This window comes from Oncorhynchus tshawytscha, linkage group LG18, assembly GCF_018296145.1.
Source record: "Oncorhynchus tshawytscha isolate Ot180627B linkage group LG18, Otsh_v2.0, whole genome shotgun sequence".
Lineage (NCBI taxonomy): Eukaryota > Metazoa > Chordata > Actinopteri > Salmoniformes > Salmonidae > Oncorhynchus > Oncorhynchus tshawytscha.
In genome coordinates, this window is record NC_056446.1 from 39,674,766 (window position 1) to 39,691,082 (window position 16,317).

The following is a 16,317-nucleotide window of genomic DNA, read 5'->3' on the forward strand; positions in this document are numbered from 1 at the left end:
ATATCTACAACGCACTGTGTGCCCTCGGTCCCCTACTCCACCACTACCACATATCTACAACGCACTGTGTGCCCTCGGTCCCCTACTCCACCACTACCACATATCTACAACGCACTGTGTGCCCCCCTCGGTCCCCTACTCCACCACTACCACATATCTACAACGCACTGTGTGCCCTCGGTCCCCTACTCCACCACTACCACATATCTACAACGCACTGTGTGCCCCTACCCACCACTACCACATATCTACAACGCACTGTGTCCCCCCCTACTCCACCACTACCACATATCTACAACGCACTGTGTGCCCTCGGTCCCCTACTCCACCACTACCACATATCTACAACGCACTGTGTGCCCTCGGTCCCCTACTCCACCACTACCACATATCTACAACGCACTGTGTGCCCTCGGTCCCCTACTCCACCACTACCACATATCTACAACGCACTGTGTGCCCTCGGTCCCCTACTCCACCACTACCACATATCTACAACGCACTGTGTGCCCTCGGTCCCCTACTCCACCACTACCACATATCTACAACGCACTGTGTGCCCTCGGTCCCCTACTCCACCACTACCACATATCTACAACGCACTGTGTGCCCTCGGTCCCCTACTCCACCACTACCACATATCTACAACGCACTGTGTGCCCTCGGTCCCCTACTCCACCACTACCACATATCTACAACGCACTGTGTGCCCTCGGTCCCCTACTCCACCACTACCACATATCTACAACGCACTGTGTGCCCTCGGTCCCCTACTCCACCACTACCACATATCTACAACGCACTGTGTGCCCTCGGTCCCCTACTCCACCACTACCACATATCTACAACGCACTGTGTGCCCTCGGTCCCCTACATATCTCCACCACTACCACATATCTACAACGCACTGTGTGCCCTCGGTCCCCTACTCCACCACTACCACATATCTACAACGCACTGTGTGCCCTCGGTCCCCTACTCCACCACTACCACATATCTACAACGCACTGTGTGCCCTCGGTCCCCTACTCCACCACTACCACATATCTACAACGCACTGTGTGCCCTCGGTCCCCTACTCCACCACTACCACATATCTACAACGCACTGTGTGCCCTCGGTCCCCTACTCCACCACTACCACATATCTACAACGCACTGTGTGCCCTCGGTCCCCTACTCCACCACTACCACATATCTACAACGCACTGTGTGCCCTCGGTCCCCTACTCCACCACTACCACATATCTACAACGCACTGTGTGCCCTCGGTCCCCTACTCCACCACTACCACATATCTACAACGCACTGTGTGCCCCTCGTGTCCCCTACTCCACCACTACCACATATCTACAACGCACTGTGTGCCCTCGGTCCCCTACTCCACCACTCCACCACTACCACATATCTACAACGCACTGTGTGCCCTCGGTCCCCTACTCCACCACTACCACATATCTACAACGCACTGTGTGCCCTCGGTCCCCTACTCCACCACTACCACATATCTACAACGCACTGTGTGCCCTCGGTCCCCTACTCCACCACTACCACATATCTACAACGCACTGTGTGCCCTCGGTCCCCTACTCCACCACTACCACATATCTACAACGCACTGTGTGCCCTCGGTCCCCTACTCCACCACTACCACATATCTACAACGCACTGTGTGCCCTCGGTCCCCTACTCCACCACTACCACATATCTACAACGCACTGTGTGCCCTCGGTCCCCTACTCCACCACTACCACATATCTACAACGCACTGTGTGCCCTCGGTCCCCCTACTCCACCACTACCACATATCTACAACGCACTGTGTGCCCCTCGCACTGTCCCCTACTCCACCACTACCACATATCTACAACGCACTGTGTGCCCTCGGTCCCCTACTCCACCACTACCACATATCTACAACGCACTGTGTGCCCTCGGTCCCCTACTCCACCACTACCACATATCTACAGTACGAAATCCATGTCTAAGTGTGTGGATAGTGTGTATGTTATCGTGTGTGTGTGCCTATTGTTAGATGGGTAAAAAAGAAAAATCCATGTAATATCCCTTTGAGCATGGTGAAGTTATTAATTCCCCTTTGGATGGTGTATCAACACACCCAGTGACGTTAGAACAGTCAGAGTTGAATGGCTGTGATAGGAGAGGACTTTAGGCTGTAGTTCTGTAGTTACTCCACAACACTAACCTACATGACAGAGTGAAAAGATGGCAGCCTGGACACAATAACAAAGTATTCCAAAACATTCATCCTTTTTGCAACAAGCCACAAGCCACTAAAGTAAATTGTCCTGAATGCAAGTGTTTTGTATGGGGCAAATCCAATATGGGGCAAATCCAATATGGGGCAAATCCAATATGGGGCAAATCCAATATGGGGCAAATCAAATACAATATGGGGCAAATCCAATATGGGGCAAATCCAATATGGGGCAAATCAATATGGGGCAAATCAATATGGGGCAAATACAATATGGGGCAAATACAATATGGGGGGGCAAATACAATATGGGGCAAATCCAATATGGGGCAAATCCAATATGGGGCAAATCCAATATGGGGCAAATCCAACACATTTCTGAGTACCTCTTTCCATATTTCAATAAATTCTCTCTCTCTCTGTCTCGGTCTCTCTCTCCCTCCCTCCATGTCTCGGTCTCGGTCTCTCTCTCCCTCCCTCCATGTCTCTGTCTCGGTCTCGGTCTCTCTCTCCCTCCCTCCATGTCTCTGTCTCGGTCTCCATGTCTCTCGGTCTCTCTCTCTCGGTCGGTCTCTCTCCTCTCCCTCCATGTCTCTCGGTCGGTCTCTCTCTCCCTCCATGTCTCTCGTCTCTCTCCCTCCCCTCCATGTCTCTCGGTCTCTCTCTCTCGGTCTCTCTCCCTCCCTCCATGTCTCTCTCGGTCTCTCTCTCTCGGTCTCTCCCTCCATGTCTCTCTCTCGGTCTCTCTCTCTCGGTCTCTCTCCCTCCCTCCATGTCTCTCTCGGTCTCTCTCTCTCGGTCTCTCTCCCTCCATGTCTCTCTCTCGGTCTCTCTCTCTCGGTCTCTCTCCCTCCCTCCATGTCTCTCTCTCTCTGTCTCTCTCTCTCCCTCCCTCCCTCCATGTCTCTCTCTCTACAGGACATAGAGTGTCTGATGTCAGAGGGTAACAAGTCTCGTACAGTAGCAGCCACCAATATGAACGAGGAGAGCAGCAGGTCCCACGCCGTCTTCAACATCATCCTCACACACACTCTAATGGACCTGGGTTCTGGGGTAGGTCCAACACACACTCTAATGGACCTGGGTTTGGGGTAGGTCCAACACACTCTATCTAATGGTTCTGGGGTAGGTCCAACACACACTCTAATGGACCTGGGTTCTGGGTTAATACCAACACACACTCTAATGGACCTGGGTTCTGGGTTAATACCAACACACACTCTAATGGACCTGGGTTCTGGGTTAATACCAACACACACTCTAATGGACCTGGGTTCTGGGTTAATACCAACACACACTCTAATGGACCTGGGTTCTGGGGTAGGACAGGATAAATAGTTTCTTTACAAGTTACATTCAACACATTCTAATCCAGCATCACCACATTCTAATCCAGCATCACCACATTCTTATCCAGCATCACCACATTCTTATCCAGCATCTTGCCAAGAAAAGTTTGATGGTTTTCTGAGTACATCATGTGGTGACAACATCAAATCACTCAAGGCTTTACTTTTAATATGTTGACATTCATTTCCTCCAGCTGTTGCTATGTGTGTTGCTAACAAACCAGTCTGTTTCATATTGCTCTATATAACCCCTGTTGTTGTTGTAGACCAGTGGGGAGAAGGTCAGTAAACTGAGTCTGGTGGATCTGGCTGGCAGTGAGAGAGCTGCTAAGACTGGAGCTACTGGAGAGAGAATGAAGGAGGGGAGCAACATCAACAAGTAGGTTACATCTCACTCTCATTCTCTCCCCCCTCTCTTTCCCTCTCTTTACCCCCTCCCCTCCCCCTCTCTTTCCCTCTCTTTACCACCCTCCCTCTCTCCCCCCTCTTTCCCTCTCTTTACCCCCTCCCCTCTCTCCCCCTCTCTTTCCCCTCTCTTTACCCCCTTCCCATTCCCCCACCCCCTCCCTCTTTCCCCCTTTTTTTATTATATACTTTGTACACGGTCTCTCAATGTCTCTGAAAATGTGACACACTTTGTTACATCTTCACGTTATATAAATCACTGTGGGTCAGGTCTCTGAGCACGCTGGGCCTGGTGATCTCAGCGCTGGCAGACCAAGGAGCAGGGAAGAACAAGACCAAGTTTGTTCCCTACAGAGACTCAGTTCTCACCTGGCTACTCAAGGTACGCTGAGCCATATTACCGTTACCATGGGTTATTACCATGGGTTATTATCGTTCAACAGTGTTGCCTCGTCTCTCCTGCCACACTGTATATGTGGTAAAGCAGTCTCTTTTTAAATGGGGTAACTCCTTCTCTCATTCAGATCTCACATTCCTCCTCTCTCTCCTCCCTCTACAGGACAGTCCGGGTGGTAATAGTCGGTCTTTTCTAACAGAGGAATGTCTCTCTCCTCTTTTATTCAATTTTATTTCAATTTAAGGGGCTTTATTGGAATGGAAAACATATGTTTACGTTGCCAAAGCAAGTGAAGTAGATAATAAACTAAAGTGAAATAAACAAAACAAAAATTAACAGTAAACATTTCACTTACAAAGTGGGGCGGCAGGTAGCCTAGTGGTTAGAGGGGCGGCAGGTAGCCTAGTGGTTAGAGCGTTGGGCCAGTAACCAAAAGGTTTCTAGATCAAATCCCTGAGCTGACAAGGTACAAATCTGTCGCTCTGGCCCTGAACAAGGCAGTTAACCCCACTGTTCCCCGGTAGGCTTGCCTAGTTAAATAAAGGTTAAATAAAAAATATAAAAAAGTTCCAAAAGAATAAAGACATTTCAAATGTCATATTATTTGTGTAATATATATATATATATATATATTACACATATATATATATTACATATATATATATATATTATATATATATATATATATTACACACAGTGTTGTAACGATGTGCAAATAGTTAAAGTACAAAAGGGAAAATACATAAACATAAATATGGGTTGTATTTACAATGGTGTTTGTTCTTCACTGGTTGCCCTTTTCTCGTGGCAACAGGTCACAAATCTTGCTGCTGTGATGCACACTGTGGTGGAATGACTTGTTGCTGTGCTGGAATGACTTGTTGCTGTGGTGGAATGACTTGTTGCTGTGCTGGAATGACTTGTTGCTGTGGTGGAATGAGTGGTAAGGATATTACTGCCCCCCTCAGCCGGGCTGATGTTTGTGAACAGAGCCCCAGGACCAGCTTGCTTAGTGGACTCTCCCTCTACAGGACAGTCTGGGTAGTAACAGTCTGACTTTTCTAACAGACTAACCTCTCCTCTCTCCAGGACAGACTAACCTCTCCCTCTCTCCTCTCTCCACGACAGACTAACCTCTCCCCCTCTCCATGACAGACTAACCTCTCCCCCTCTCCATGACAGACTAACCTCTCCCCCTCTCCACGACAGACTAACCTCTCTCCACGACAGACTAACCTCTCCCTCCCCCCTCTCCACAGACTAACCTCTCTCCACGACAGACTAACCTCTCCTCTCTCCTCTCTCCACGACAGACTAACCTCTCCCTCCACTCTCCATGACAGACTAACCTCTCTCCTCCACGACAGACTAACCTCTCCCTCTCTCCACGACAGACTAACCTCTCTCTCTCCACGACAGACTAACCTCTCTCTCCCTCTCTCCACGACAGACTAACCTCTCCCTCTCTCCACGACACGACAGACTAACCTCTCCCTCCACGACAGACTAACCTCTCTCTCCACGACAGACTAACCTCTCCCTCCTCCACGACAGACTAACCTCTCCCTCTCTCCGACAGACCTAACCTCTCCCTCTCTCCACGACAGACTAACCTCTCCCTCTCCTCCGACAGACTAACCTCTCCCCTCTCCACTCTCCACGACAGACTAACCTCTCCCTCTCTCCACGACAGACTAACCTCTCCCTCTCTCCACACGACAGACTAACCTCTCCCTCTCTCCACGACAGACTAACCTCTCCCCCTCTCCACGACAGACTAACCTCTCCCTCTCTCCACGACAGACTAACCTCTCTCTCCGACAGACTAACCTCTCCCTCTCTCCACGACAGACTAACCTCTCCCTCTCCTCTCCCTCTCTCCACGACAGACTAACCTCTCCCTCTCTCTCTCCACGACAGACAGACTAACCTCTCCCTAACCTCTCCACGACAGACTAACCTCTCCCTCTCTCCATGACAGACTAACCTCTCCCTCTCTCCACAACAGACTAACCTCTCCCCTCTCCACGACAGACTAACCTCTCCCTCTCTCCACGACAGACTAACCTCTCCCTCTCTCCACGACAGACTAACCTCTCTCTCTCCTCTCCTCTCCCACGACAGACTAACCTCTCCCTCCTCTCTCCACGACAGACTAACCTCTCCCCCTCTCTCCTCTCTCCACGACAGACTAACCTCTCCCTCTCTCCTCTCTCCATGACAGACTAACCTCTCCCCTCTCCCCCTCCCACGACAGACTGACAGACTAACCTCTCCCCCTCTCCCCCTCTCCACGACAGACTAACCTCTCCCCCTCTCCCTCTCCTCTCCCTCTCTCCACGACAGACTAACCTCTCCCTCTCTCCTCCTCTCCCTCTCCCATGACAGACTAACCTCTCCCTCTCTCCACGACAGACTAACCTCTCCCCCTCTCCACGACAGACTAACCTCTCCCCCTCTCCACGACAGACTAACCTCTCCCTCTCTCCACGACAGACTAACCTCTCCCCCTCTCCACGACAGACTAACCTCTCTCTCTCCTCTCTCCACGACAGACTAACCTCTCTCTCTCTCCTCTCTCCAGGACAGTCTGGGTGGTAACAGTAGGACAGCCATGGTGGCCACGGTGAGTCCAGCAGCTGATAACTATGACGAGACGTTGTCCACGCTGCGCTACGCTGACCGGGCTAAGAGCATCGTCAACCACGCCGTAGTCAACGAAGACCCCAACGCACGCATCATCAGAGAGCTACGGGAGGAGGTGGAGAAACTACGAGACCAGCTCACTGAGGCTGAGGTACTGAACAGTTATTATATAATATAACAGGCATCACTGACTCACTGAGGTACTGAACGGTTATTATATAATATAACAGGCATCACTGACTCACTGAGGTACTGAACGGTTATTATATAATATAACAGGCATCACTGACTCACTGAGGTACTGAACAGTTATTATATAATATAACAGGCATCACTGACTCACTGAGGTACTGAACAGTTATTATATAATATAACAGGCATCACTGACTCACTGAGGTACTGAACAGTTATTATATAATATAACAGGCATCACTGACTCACTGAGGTACTGAACAGTTATTATATCATATAACAGGCATCACTGAGGTACTGAACAGTTATTATATAATATAACAGGCATCACTGACTCACTGAGGTACTGAACAGTTATTATATCATATAACAGGCATCACTGAGGTACTGAACAGTTATTATATAATATAACAGGCATCACCAACTCACTGACTTGTTGCTGTGGTGGAATGACTTGTTGCTGTGGTGGAATGACTTGTTGCTGTGGTGGAATGACTTGTTGCTGTGGTGGAATGACTTGTTGTTGTGGTGGAATGACTTGTTGCTGTGGTGGAATGACTTGTTGCTGTGCTGGAATGACTTGTTGCTGTGCTGGAATGACTTGTTGCTGTGCTGGAATGACTTGTTGCTGTGCTGGAATGACTTGTTGCTGTGGTGAGTTGTAAGGATTTTACTGCCCCCCTCAGCCGGGCTGATGTTGGGTTGAAACACAAACTCCAGATTGTGGTTTTAATGGTTTTGTGTGTGTGTGTGCGTGTGCGTGTGCGTGTCTTTATAATGGCTGTTTGTTTGTCTCCTCCCTGTCAGTCTATGAAGGCTCCAGATTTGAAGGAGAGGCTGGAGGAGTCCGAGAAACTGATTCAGGAGATGACAGTTACCTGGGAACAGAAACTACGGAAGACTGAGGCAGTGGCTCAGGTAGCCACACACACGCACGCTTGTTTTACTATACTTGTGGGGACCAAACAATTGATACCCATTCAAAATCCTATTTTCTCAACCCCCTAAAGCTAACCCTAAAGCCTAAAATAGTATTTTTCCTTGTGGGGACCCCACATGTCTGAGCTTTCCTTGTTTTTACTATCCTTGTGTGGACGTCTGGTCCCCACAAGGATAGTAAAACCAAAAATCACACGCACACACCTGGGAGCTGAAATTCGGTAAGACTGAGGCTGTCACTCGGGTACGGACACACAACAGAACGTACTTACATATATCCATATATTGTTAATGTCAGAGTTTTGTCCTCTTGGAGCGACAGAAATAGTTGGAATCTCTAGGTATCTCTCTCCAGTCATCTATCTTCTATGTTGTCCTCTCGGAGCGACAGAAACAGTTGGAATCTCTAGGTATCTCTCTCCAGTCATCTATCTTCTATGTTGTCCTCTCGGAGCGACAGAAATAGTTGGAATCTCTAGGTATCTCTCTCCAGTCATCTATCTTCTATGTTGTCCTCTCGGAGCGACAGAAATAGTTGGAATCTCTAGGTATCTCTCTCCAGTCATCTATCTTCTATGTTGTCCTCTCGGAGCGACAGAAACAGTTGGAATCTCTAGGTATCTCTCTCCAGTCATCTATCTTCTATGTTGTCCTCTAGGAGCGACAGAAACAGTTGGAGTCTCTAGGTATCTCTCTCCAGTCGTCTGGCATCAGAGTGGTAGACGACAAGTGTTTCCTTGTCAACCTCAACGCCGACCCTGCACTCAATGAGCTGCTGGTCTACTATCTAAAGGTACGGTCAGCAATTTAACATCCAATCCACTGATTGTATAGACTTCTAGATCTCCATGTCATTCTTTATCAAGAGATTGAGGACCTGACTCTGATTTGAGTCCCCTGTTTCTGTCTAGTATGTAGGCTTGGTTGGATAATATCATGTCTATTTGGACATACAGTATCAGTCGAAAGGTTTGGACACACCTAGTCATTCCAGGAATTTACATTGTAGAAAAGTAGTGAAGACATCAAAACTATGAAATAACACATATGGAATCATGTAGTAACCAAAAAAGTGTTAAACAAATCAAAGCATATTTTATATTTGAAATTCTTTAAAGTTTCCACCCTTTGCGTTGATGACAGCTTTGCACACTCTTGGCATTCTCTCAACCAGCTTCACCTGGAATGCTTTTCCAACAATCTTGAAGGAGCTCCCACATATGCTGAGCACTTGTTGGCTGCTTTTCTTTCACTCTGCGGTCCAACTCATCCCAAACCATCTCAACTGGGTTGATGTCGGGTGATTGTGGAGGCCAGGTCATCTGATGCAGCACTCCATCACTCTTCTTGGTCAAATAGCTCTTACACAGCCTGGAGGCGTGTTTTGAGTCATTCTCCTGTTGAAAAACAAATGATAGTGCCACTAAGTGCAAACCAGATGGGATGGTGTATCGCTGCAGAATGCTGTGGTAGCCATGCTGGTTAAGTGTGCAAAGGAATTCTAAATGAATCACTGACAGTGTCGCCAGCTAAGCACCCCCACACCGTCACACCACCTCCTCCATGCTTCACGGTGGGAACCAGACATGCAGAGATCATCTTTTCACCTACTCTGCGTCTCACAAAGACAGCGGTTGGAACCAAAAATCTCAAATTTGGACTCCTCAGACCAAAGGACAGATTTCCACCGGTCTAAAGTCCATTAATCGTGTGTCTTGGCCCAACCAACTCCCTTCTTCTTATTGGTGTTCTTTTAGTAGTGGTTTATTTGCAGCAATTAGACCATGAAGACCTGATTCACACTTTCTCCTCTAAACAGTTGATGTTGAGACGTGTCTGTTACTTTTTAGTTGGGCTGCAATCTGAGGTGCAGTTAACTCTAATAAACGTATCCTCTGCAGCAGAGGTAACTCTGGCTCTTCCATTCCTGTGGCAGTACTCATGAGCGCCAGTTTCATCATAGCGCTTGATGGTTTTTGTGTCTACACTTGAAGAAACTTTGAAAGTTCTTGAAATTTTCCGGATTGACTGAACTTCTTAAAGTAATGATGGACTATCGTTTCTCTTTGCTTATTTGAGATGTTCTTGCCATAATATGGACTTGGTCTTTTACCAAATAGGGCTATCATCTGTATACCACCCCAACCTTGTCACAACACAACTGATTGGCTCAAACACATGAACAAGTAAAGAAATTCCACAAATGAACTTTTAACAAGGCACACCTGTTAATTGAAATGCATTCCAGGTGACTACCTCATGAAGCTGGTTGAGAGAATGCCAAGTGTGCAAAGCTGTCTTAAAGGCAAAGGGTGGCTGCTTTGAAGAATCTCAAATATAAAATATATTTAGATTTGTTTAACTCTTTATTTTATTTTTATTTTTTTTGGTTACCTCATGATTCCATATGTGTTATTTCATGGTGTTGATGTCTTCACTATTATTCTTCAATGTAGACAATAGTAAAAAATAAATCAATAAAAACCCTTGAATGAGCAGGAGTGTCCCAACTTTTGATGAGTACAGTATGTCATCTCTATCATGCCTCTGTCCTGTGTGTAGGAGCACACGCGTGTTGGCTCAGCTGACTCTCAGGACATTCAGCTGTGTGGTATGGCCATCCACCCTGAACACTGTGTCATCAACATCACCGCTGAGACTGGAGTGGTGCTCACGCCACACCGCAGCTCCCGGTACGTTCACTAAGGCTGTGGTGATACCAGTCTATAATACTAGATATATCATCACTGTCGGCCAATCAGCATTCAGGACGAGAACCACCCAGTCTCTAATACTATATATATCATTACTGTTATAGTACTGTCAGCCAATCAGCATTCAGGACTAGAACCACCCAGTCTCTAATACTATATATATCATTACTGTTATAGTACTGTCAGCCAATCAGCATTCAGGACTAGAACCAACCAGTCTATAATACTAGATACATCATTACTGTCAGCCAATCAGCGTCCAGGACTAGAACCACCCAGTCTATAATACTATATATATCATTACTGTTATAGTACTGTCAGCCAATCAGCATTCAGGAATAGAACCACCCAGTCTATAATACTAGATACATCATTACTGTCAGCCAATCAGTGTCCAGGACTAGAACCACCCAGTCTATAATACTAGATACATAACAGTCTATAATTATAGTACTTACTAGGGCTGTGATGATACCAGTCTATAATTATAGTACTTACTAGGGCTGTGATGATACCCAGTCTATAATTATAGTACTTACTAGGGCTGTGATGATACCAGTCTATAATTATAGTACTTACTAGGGCTGTGATGATACCAGTCTATAATTATAGTACTTACTAGGGCTGTGATGATACCCAGTCTATAATTATAGTACTTACTAGGGCTGTGATGATACCAGTCTATAATTATAGTACTTACTAGGGCTGTGATGATACCAGTCTATAAGTATAGTACTTACTAGGGCTGTGATGATACCCAGTCTATAATTATAGTACTTACTAGGGCTGTGATGATACCAGTCTATAAGTATAGTACTTACTACTAGGGCTGTGATGATACCCAGTCTATAATTATAGTACTTACTAGGGCTGTGATGATACCAGTCTATAATTATAGTACTTACTAGGGCTGTGATGATACCAGTCTATAATTATAGTACTTACTAGGGCTGTGATGATACCAGTCTATAATTATAGTACTTACTAGGGCTGTGATGATACCAGTCTATAATTCTATAATTATAGTACTTACTAGGGCTGTGATGATACCCAGTCTATAATTATAGTACTTACTAGGGCTGTGATGATACCAGTCTATAATTATAGTACTTACTAGGGCTGTGATGATACCAGTCTATAATTATAGTACTTACTAGGGCTGTGATGATAGTCTATAATTATAGTACTTACTAGGGCTGTGATGATACCAGTCTATAATTATAGTACTTACTAGGGCTGTGATGATACCAGTCTATAATTATAGTACTTACTAGGGCTGTGATGATACCCAGTCTATAATTATAGTACTTACTAGGGCTGTGATGATACCAGTCTATAATTATAGTACTTACTAGGGCTGTGATGATACCAGTCTATAATTATAGTACTTACTAGGGCTGTGATGATACCCAGTCTATAATTATAGTACTTACTAGGGCTGTGATGATACCAGTCTATAATTATAGTACTTACTAGGGCTGTGATGATATTCTATAATTATAGTACTTACTAGGGCTGTGATGATACCAGTCTATAATTATAGTACTTACTAGGGCTGTGATGATACCAGTCTATAATTATAGTACTTACTAGGGCTGTGATGATACCCAGTCTATAATTATAGTACTTACTAGGGCTGTGATGATACCAGTCTATAATTATAGTACTTACTAGGGCTGTGATGATACCAGTCTATAATTATAGTACTTACTAGGGCTGTGATGATACCAGTCTATAATTATAGTACTTACTAGGGCTGTGATGATACCAGTCTATAATTATAGTACTTACTAGGGCTGTGATGATACCCAGTCTATAATTATAGTACTTACTAGGGCTGTGATGATGGAAACACAAAGCAGACCAAACTCTTTGTTCCTTTAAAAACCTGACAAACTAAACCTGCTGTATGTAACATATGTAGTGATATAGCCTGGTACTAAACCTGCTGAATGGAACATATGTTGTGATATAGCCTGGTACTAAACCTGCTGAATGGAACATATGTTGTGATATAGCCTGGTACTAAACCTGCTGAATGGAACATATGTTGTGATATAGCCTGGTACTAAACCTGCTGAATGGAACATATGTTGTGATATAGCCTGGTACTAAACCTGCTGTATATGTTGTGATATAGCCTGGTACTAAACCTGCTGAATGGAACATATGTTGTGATATAGCCTGGTACTAAACCTGCTGAATGGAACATATGTTGTGATATAGCCTGGTACTAAACCTGCTGTATATGTAGTGATATAGCCTGGTACTAAACCTGCTGTATGGAACATATGTTGTGATATAGCCTGGTACTAAACCTGCTGTATATGTTGTGATATAGCCTGGTACTAAACCTACTGAATGGAACACATGTTGTGATATAGCCTGGATGTTTCCAACATTAAGGCTGTTTCCCTGAAGGAGTTCAATCTGCTTGGTGTTTTGTTTCTTTGCCTCATACTAATGAGTGATACTGGGATGATACTGGGATCGTCCCGGCCCTAACATACACACACATCGCAAAATACAGTACACACACACACACACACACAGTACACACACACAGTACACACAGTAATCATACACACACATCGCAAAACACAGTACACACACACACACACACACACACACACACACATCGCAAAACACAGTACACACACATACACAACCTGCTGTATATGTTGTGACACACAGTACACACAGTAATCATACACACCGCAATGCACAGTACACACACAATGTAATGGTACACACACATCACAGTACACACACAATGTAATGGTACACACACATCACAGTACACACACAATGTAATGGTACACACACATCACAGTACACACACATTGTAATGGTACACACACATCACAGTACACACACAATGTAATGGTACACACACATCACAGTACACACACATTGTAATGGTACACACACATCACAGTACACACACAATGTAATGGTACACACACATCACAGTACACACACAATGTAATGGTACACACACATCACAGTACACACACATTGTAATGGTACACACACACACACACACATCACAGTACACAAGTCTCTCTCTCACCTGTATTTGTGGCTCGTTAAATGTCATCTGAGACGTTAACACATTGTACAAAGAAACACATAGTGTTCTGTATCAACGCCGTAGTCAGTGATCATACGGTCTCTCTGTCTACAGTACGTGTGTGAATGGCTCTTCAGTCACCAACCCAGTCCAGCTTCACCATGGAGACCGGATCTTGTGGGGAAACAACCACTTCTTCAGGTCTGCCTGTTCACACTGTGGGGATGGGTTTGCCTGGGTACTGTTTAATAACAACATCTATAGATGGTATTCATCTGTTGATGTCTGAAATGTATACCTCATGATTTCTCTCTCTCTCTCCCTTTCTCTCTCTCTCTCTCCCTTTCTCTCTCTCTCTCTCTCACCCTTTCTCTCTCTCTCTCTCACCCTTTCTCTCTCTCTCTCTCACCCTTTCTCTCTCTCTCTCTCACCCTTTCTCTCTCTCTCTCTCCCTTTCTCTCTCTCTCTCTCTCCTTTCTTTCTCTCTCTCTCTCTCTCACCCTTTCTCTCTCTCTCTCTCTCTCTCACCCTTTCTCTCTCTCACCCTTTCTCTCTCTCTCTCTCACCCTTTCTCTCTCTCTCTCTCTCACCCTTTCTCTCTCTCTCTCTCTTCTCTCTCTCTCTCACCCTTTCTCTCTCTCTCTCTCACCCTTTCTCTCTCTCTCTCTCTCTCACCCTTTCTCTCTCTCTCTCACCCTTTCTCTCTCTCTCTCACCCTTTCTCTCTCTCTCTCACCCTTTCTCTCACCCTTTCTCTCTTTCTCTCACCCTTTCTCTCTTTCTCTCACCCTTTCTCTCTCACCCTTTCTCTTTCTCTCTCACCCTTTCTCTTTCTCTCTCACCCTTTCTCTCTCTCTCTCACCCTTTATCTCTCTCTCTCACCCTTTTTCTCTCACCCTTTCTCTCACCCTTTCTCTCTTTCTCTCACCCTTTCTCTCTCACCCTTTCTCTCTTTCTCTCACCCTTTCTCTCTCACCCTTTCTCCCTTTCTCTCTCACCCTTTCTCTCTTTCTCTCACCCTTTCTCTCTCTCTCTCACCCTTTCTCTCTCACCCTTTCTCTCTCACCCTTTCTCTTTCTCTCTCACCCTTTTTCTCTTTCTCTCTCACCCTTTCTCTCTCTTCTCTCCTTTTCTCTCTCACCCTTTCTCTTTCTCTCTCACCCTTTCTCTCTCTCTCACCCTTTCTCTCTCACCCTTTATCTCTCTCTCTCACCCTTTCTCTTTCTCTCTCTCACCCTTTCTCTCTCCTCATTCCACCCCCCAGGATCAACCTGCCCAGACACCTGGCCCATGCGGGGGGTGAGGATGAGGCGGGTGGTGTGATGAAGAATTGCCTCAGTACTGACCAGTTGGAAGTGGACTTTGATACGGTCAGCAATGTGTCCAGTGAGGTCAGCTTTGGCTACGAGTTCGCCCAGACAGAGGTCATGATGAAGGGCATGGGCAGCGACGGTGAGTTCCTTTTCCTCCTCATCTTCTGAGGGATACAGAGGAAGAGGTCTCATTCAAAATGAAACGCTATTCAACTCAGCAGCCTAGTCAAGGACTTGGTGCTTTCAAAGATCCATTCACTTTTCCCAGCATTCAAAACTAATCTTCCCCCCCTCCTGCTCTCCCCCCTCCCGCTCCTGCTCTCTCTCCCGCTCCCCCTCCCGCTCTCCCTCCCCCTCCCGCTCTTCCCTCCCCCTCCCGCTCTTCCCTCCCCCTCCCGCTCTTCCTCCCCCCTCCCGCTCTTCCCTCCCCTCTCCCGCTTTCCCCCCCCGCTTTCCCTCCCCCTCCCCGCTCTTCCCTCCCCCTCCCGCTCTTCCCTCCCCCTCCCGCTCTTCCCTCCCCCTCCCGCTCTCCCTCCCCCTCCCGCTCTTCCTCCCCCTCCCGCTCTTCCTCCCCCCCTCCCCCCGCTCTTCCTCCCGCTCTTCCTCCCCCCTCCCGCTCTTCCCCCCCCCTGCTTTCCTCCCGCTCTCTCTCCCCCCCTCCCCCACTCCTCCCCCCCTCAGACCCCATGCAGTCTGTCCTCCAGACGTTGGAGCGACAGCACGAGGAGGAGAAGAGGACGGCTCTGGAGCGACAGAGACAGATGTACGAGCAGGAGCTGCAGCAGCTGAGGAAGCGGCTCCCTCCTGCAGAGAAACACACTCTGCTGCTGCCGAGCCCTGGGCCTGACCTGGAGCCAGCCGGACCCTCAGCAGCATCGATCGCATCATCACCCTGCGCCCAGACACGCATGCGGAGATGGAGCGAGGACAGGTGAGGTGTCAGGATGTCAAAGTCTGAAACCCAAATAGGCCCCGTATGTCTCCTCTGTAGATGAGAGGCAGGGATGACGACTCCTCTGTAGATGAGAGGCAGGGATGACGACTCCTCTGTAGATGAGAGGCAGGGATGACGA

At 47.0% G+C, this 16,317-nt stretch overlaps 1 protein-coding gene across 5 annotated transcripts in view; it reads left to right on the forward strand.

Annotated features, from left to right (window-relative positions):
• The window catches only part of LOC112236689 (kinesin-like protein KIF13B), a 70,392-nt gene that overhangs the window by 12,108 nt on the left and 41,967 nt on the right, over positions 1 to 16,317 (forward strand). For 3 of the 5 annotated variants that reach the window (XM_042301038.1, XM_042301040.1, XM_042301039.1), the window contains exons 10-19: positions 3,136 to 3,270; positions 3,833 to 3,945; positions 4,242 to 4,353; positions 6,953 to 7,165; positions 8,014 to 8,124; positions 8,804 to 8,938; positions 10,708 to 10,838; positions 14,047 to 14,133; positions 15,196 to 15,383; positions 15,926 to 16,175. In XM_042301038.1, the coding sequence (XP_042156972.1) occupies positions 3,136 to 3,270; positions 3,833 to 3,945; positions 4,242 to 4,353; positions 6,953 to 7,165; positions 8,014 to 8,124; positions 8,804 to 8,938; positions 10,708 to 10,838; positions 14,047 to 14,133; positions 15,196 to 15,383; positions 15,926 to 16,175 (1,475 nt within the window). Of the gene's footprint in view, positions 1 to 3,135; positions 3,271 to 3,491; positions 3,538 to 3,832; positions 3,946 to 4,241; positions 4,354 to 5,184; positions 5,312 to 6,952; positions 7,166 to 8,013; positions 8,125 to 8,803; positions 8,939 to 10,707; positions 10,839 to 14,046; positions 14,134 to 15,195; positions 15,384 to 15,925; positions 16,176 to 16,317 lie in introns of those variants that run through there. The other 2 variants (XM_042301041.1, XM_042301042.1) reach the window with 2 other exon arrangements.